The 6043-nt window shown below is 38.6% G+C and overlaps 1 protein-coding gene across 1 annotated transcript; it reads right to left on the reverse strand.

Moving 5' to 3' along the window:
- Positions 1–285: 285 nt before the first annotated feature.
- LOC141667417 (putative phospholipid-transporting ATPase 4) lies at positions 286–4420 on the reverse strand. Its single transcript, XM_074473909.1, has one exon. The coding sequence runs from the start codon at positions 4129–4131 to the stop codon at positions 517–519; it is 3615 nt and encodes a 1204-aa protein (XP_074330010.1). The 5' UTR covers positions 4132–4420; the 3' UTR covers positions 286–516.
- Positions 4421–6043: the final 1623 nt, after the last annotated feature.

The raw sequence follows: 6043 nt of genomic DNA on the forward strand, positions 1-6043 counted from the left end.
GATATGATTAAGGTCTTCTGAGGATGTCTTTTTACACACATATATTGACTGTAATCTGGGCAAAGCTTATTCATGCAGACCCAGCACGGACAATATTATGGATCTTTCTTATAACCTTGTACATTTTTGGCTCCTACAAAATATTTTTAGAGGCAACATAATCTTTTACAAATCTATTTATAAGTCAATATTTTCGTACTTAGAAAAAATTAATAGTTGACAATGTTATTGATCCACTTTTAAACATCTCAGGTGTAATTTGCACAGATAGAAATGTTTAAAAGTTCAAACATTTGACAAACACCATATTATCCTTTAGAAAATGAACGAGTTTCTTACACATATACCAGAAACTTTGTAATGCTAGAAGCTGATTCTTACACCAGACACATGTTTACACCTTACATCTCTGTGCTTAAATATATATACATGATACAAGAACTATAATCTCCTGGCAAAACCTAATCATGCAAAGAATTTGGACAACTGAGTATGAAATGGAAAATGCATTCATGTTTAAAGCATTTCTTGGGGAGCTAGATGCGCGCCTTTCTTTTGGATCCTACCTTTCAACTGCTTCATCTTTGCATCAACTCTTGCACTGAAACCAATTTTCGCGCTATGTCTTCCTTTTCTCTTTTCTCTTCTCCACATACGTCGATCATGAACGTGTTTCTTGTAGTACTTGATTTCTTGAATGATGTGATGATCCTCTGGATAGAAAGACCTCAGAAATGCAGCATGTATAAAATAGGGAAGGACACTTGCTATTATGACTAAGAAAAGGGTCATCCAAAATATGGGGGTGGGTGCAAGAGTTTCCACAAAGACTTGATACGACCCTGTTGAAGTTTCAGGTAGAATTACCCCATAGATTATGAGAAAAGCGAACCAAACAATAACACTTCCCCAAATGAAGCAATGTTGAATCCAGGTGAAGTGGTTCAGTAACAAAGCAATCTGGGTGTTGACTGCACAGACAATGCAAGTAAACATAGTTGCACCGACGACACTCATGTCAGGTGTTTGGCCTCCTCCGCGGAAGGGTTGAGTTGTGAAAATCAACATGGTGAGATAGAATATAGCCGCTGAAGTATAGACTCCATTACATATCCACCCAATTATTCTGTACCATCCGAAGAATAAGTTTTTAGGGCCTTGTTGATATAATGCTGGGAATTCTAAGCAAATTTCGGATGAGACATCTTGTTCTAGGACTCCAAGAGACATAACAGGCAATGATGTAACTGCAACGTTATAGAGAATCATGTACCAATCATCATATACTGAGTTACCGGAGAAGGCGGTGCATATTTCATAGTAGAAGAGTGTGAGGCCAAACGCTACATTCTTATAGAAGAAGTAACAAATCATTTGAGCAATTCTCTTGTAAAACCAGTGACCATGGACCACTAGAAGTCTCTCCAAATATCTGAACTGTGCAATAGCAAAATCACTTGACATCACTGCTTGCATTCCTTCAACTCCGCTGATCCCAATGCCTATATCAGCTTCTTGAATCATTCCCACATCATTTGCACCGTCACCTATCGCTAAGGTTGTCTTTCCCGTCCCTTCTTTTACCAATCTAACGACAAGGGCTTTCTGCTTTGGAGACACCCTACAACATATGACTGATGCACAGCCAACTGCTAAATGCAAAAACTGATGCTTTAATTCATCATCTAAAGCATACGTTAAAGCTTTCCCGTCTATTATTAAAGCATATGCAGCGTCCGGGTCTTTTTCTTGCTTCATCATACGACTACCGTCTGTAATTTGCGTCAAAATATCAGACTTCGTGTTCTGCATTGAATCATTAGCAAGCATGTCTTTGGTAGATATGCAAATCTGATGCATTCCTTGCCGCAACAGACTGCAAGAAAATCCTATATTGATTGCAGTTTCCATTTTATCACCTGTCAACACCCATATCTTGAGACCTGCTTGCGCGAGAGTATCAATACATTGGGGAACTCCTTGCTGAAGTTTATCCTCCACCGCAGTTGCACCAACAAGAAACAGCCCTCGCTCCATTTTGTCAGATATCTCCTCAAGCATGTCATCCCTGTTGCTTGATACGGAGTTCTTTGCTTTCTGAAACTCGTCATTCCATGAACTATATTCATCCTCTTCCAGCTTTTTATAAGCAAAAACGAGTGTACGTAGCCCACCTTCACCATAGTCACTTAGATGCTTTGTTGTAGCTTCTTCAAACGTTCTTCCCTTTTCAGATAATCTATCAAAAATTATTGTGTCTGCACCTTTGCAGAACAAAACAATCTCTCCCTTTTCATCACGAACAATGATAGTCATTCGCTTTCTTTTACTTGTGAATTCCATTATATTGAGAATCTTGAACTCCCTTTCAACTGGTTCTTTAGAAGAAGGATCCTTCTCCCGCACAAATAAGCTTGCTTGAGTTCTTTTGAAGAACTCAAACCCGAATTCTTTTGCTGCAATGAGAAATGCTCCTTCATCAGGGGACTCTGCTTCATAGGTGTATCCACCTGTTTCCTCATTTTCCTCGGGAATTGCAGTGTGACATACTGCAAGTAATCGAAAAAATAAATGATGAAGATCAGGATTCGGCAATTTCCACCAACAACCACTGGTAAGACGGTTATCCTCAAAGCTAAAACCCTTGATCGGACGTTTATGTTCCTGATTGTCAGAGGTAACTACTGTTTCCAACTCCACCTCTTCGTCAATGCTACTGTCACCACTGGAGAAGTGATCAAAATCCTCAGCATCAAGATCCATAGACATCCTCCTCACAGCAGCTCTTTCTACTTCATTGGTGCGATGTCCATACGGAATCCCCGCAATAGAACATTTGAGAAAGTCCATCTGGTTACATGTCAAAGTACCTGTTTTGTCGGATAAAATTGTGTCAACCTGTCCTAACTCTTCATTTAAATTTGATGTCCTTGCTAGAGCTGGCGTTCCGGTCTCTTCATGGAACATATGCATATCCTGGTTGACGAAGCCTGCTTGCAAGACTTTAACAATCTCAATCGAAACGTAAAGTGATATAGGTATCAGATATCCATAGAGGATTAGAGCAGTGACCAGATGGTATAAACCTGATTTAGAGGGTTTATCAGGATTATATAAATCTTTATCATCCGGAGCATGTAAGTACCACCAGTCTGGCATCTTATTCTTTGTCAAATACGCAAATCCTAGTGAGCTTATGAGTGAGATAGCTACTAGGAGGCTGAAGAGAATGTAGATAATTTTGTCCATTTTTCTCTCTATCCTACTTCTCTTAGAAGGGGATCTTGTCGAGTTCTGCATTACTTTGGTATCATGACCAGTAAAGATCACAACTCCATACACATACGGGGTATTCCTTAGCTTAGAATCACGGAGGAGAATCTGACTTGGGTCAAGACTGTAAATCTTTGTATCGTATTCAAAATTGCCCACAAAAGTGTAAAGACTGGGGTTAGGATCTTCACATTTGATGGTTGCCTTGAAATCTTGGAAAGCTAAATCATTGTCTAATTCCAGTGTCACGTCCAATGCTCTTTTCACCTTCAAGTTTGTCTCCCCATCTAAATTCATTGTCTCTACATAACAAATTCCATCATCATAATTAGATGACAGAAGAAGTAAATCTGCAGGGAAAAATTTATCTCTTTCCACCTTGACAACATCACCAACCTTGATATCTTTCCAATGTTTACTTTCAAATGAACCATTCCCATCATGAACATATGCTGGTCTCGTGTTAACCTTCCAATCTTGTAAGAACCTCTTCCAATCTTCTAATAATTCCTTTGCCATACTAAGGCCAACGACGAATGCTAGTGGTGCAATGGCACTGATAGGATTGTAAGGACCATATGGCGTAACAGAAAGAATCGCAGCAATCAAAAAGTATATGTTGGCCACACGGTTGAATTGCTCAAAGAGTGCAATTGGCAAGAATGTGAGAGGATTGTATTTTGTGGTAGATGTGCTATTAGACCGATATTTATATAGAAGAGGATCGTTGCAGGGTACTACTCTTGAGAATCCAGGGCCTTGTAATTCATCAAATTCGACTGGTTTTTTGGGAGCACTAGTGCATGAAAATGTGTACAAGCCGCTCCTCAGCTTTGCCCGAATTCTTCCGCGCGCCATTGATAAGCCTACCTAAATCACACAACTTTCAAGAGTATCAAAAAATGAAGAATTCTGGAGAGGGAAATTCTAGAGATCTTACATTAAACTGACCCCTAGTTATCCCTCTCTATACCATGTATAATCCAATAACTTTGTGCTGAATATGTACATAGGAAAGGAATTTTAGCTTGTGAATAGTGTAATCAACAACACTTATAATATGTCAAGAAGACAAGTTGTAATAAGCAACAATAATTTCTTAAAACTAAATTCATGTAAAATAAATAACTAGGTGAAATGAAAAGGATTTTTTTTTAGAAAAGTTAAAGAGAAGAGAAAGAGGATGATGAATGCAACAGAGACAATGGAGAGTTTTCCAACCTACGAGGCTTTTGGCAGCATTTCACGGGACATGCATCGAATATGTTTTACTAAAATTAAGCTGCGACACAAGTTGGTCTGCATGGTTTCTACTTTATATAATCTTATTTTAGTATCGTAATAATGTATACCTCATCAATTGTTTCAGAATCATTTTTCTATATATCCGTTAAGAGTTATGATAGGGTATCAAAATTGGTCTCAACATAATTCTCAAATTGACACATGGCTAATTATGATATATTGGTGTATATTAATATATGACGAACTTATCATTTTACAAAAATTATTATCAATCAAATCTTGTCACTTGTCATTTAGTACCTACTTCGAAATAATTTTTTAAAAAATCTATCATTTCTCATCCGTTAATAATTAATGTAGTTTACGTGACAATCCGTGCCGAATGGCAAAGCCTACGCACCCAACTACAATCAACTTTGTTTAACAATATTTTGTTTAACACCAAGTTCATCGCATAGCCTATTTTGGTGGTCGCGGAAGTAGGGGTTGTTGCATGGTTCTTGTAATTGCGCTTCCCGAGATTTTCTTGACTAGTCTAGATGTTCATGTCCTTTCGATTGCGGATTCGAGAACAAGTTTATGCAAGAAGGCCCATTAATCTATATCCAAATTATAAGCCCGTCAAAGATGGCTCCTTATATGAAATCATGCAAAGGATTCGAGCCCTTCACATCAAAACGATGTTCTAAAGGAATTCACACGAAAAGGAACGACAAATTCTCAACTAAAAAGTGATGGACTCAAGCACATGATTCCTTGATCTATGAAAGGGAATCCACTTATCCTCTTACCAAAGACCGAAGAGTAAACCCTTGCATTCTAAGGATGAACATGGTTAATAATGAGCTCGTATACAAGACTTTTTCTCACCGGTCAAACTTTCTAAAAAAAAGTGAATCTTTAACCAGGATTGTACCGAGCAAAGCATGCATGCGTTCCATTTTGTTTTTGGATTTAGTAGAAAATGGATATATGATGTTTGTTCTCTTTCTCGGGCGGGCCCCCACCCCAGAACATCGAGAAATAGACGACTAGGTTCTCTAGGGGGTGAGCCCCGTGACGCCTTCAGTATAAGAGTAAAAACTCGCTTTTGCGATGAAGATAATAATGTATGGAGGTGTGGGTGTGTGTATTAGTGTGTATGAGAGAGTAACCCTTAGATCTCTTCTTCTTGGGTTATTTATAGCCCAAATGTAGGGTTTAGAGGTTGTTATCTTTGATCGGGACCGCTCAGTATTAGGTACATGGTGTTAGGATTCGTAACACAAACGCAGCGGAAAAATCAAAAAAATAAATATGAAAAACGAAACCCCAAATGCAGGATCCATGCGAAACAAGATATTTAATTCGGAGATTAGATATTTACCTTAATAAAGCTCTCCTTCTGATTGTGATGAATGTACAGATCTTGATGAACCAACACAGCAGTCCTCCTTTCGAAAATCTGCTCTCCAAGGTATCCAAACGAACGCCCGATCGTCCAACGATCACCGGAGCCGGTACTAGCCGATTTGGTTGCCTCTTT

The sequence above is a fragment of the Apium graveolens genome, chromosome 6 (genome assembly GCF_009905375.1).
Source record: "Apium graveolens cultivar Ventura chromosome 6, ASM990537v1, whole genome shotgun sequence".
Taxonomy (NCBI): Eukaryota; Viridiplantae; Streptophyta; class Magnoliopsida; order Apiales; family Apiaceae; genus Apium; species Apium graveolens.

Coding starts and splice junctions, on each gene's coding strand:
- LOC141667417 (XM_074473909.1), bottom strand. CDS start 4,131: ATGGCGCGCGGAAGAATTCGGGCAAAGCTGAGGAGCGGCTTGTACACA.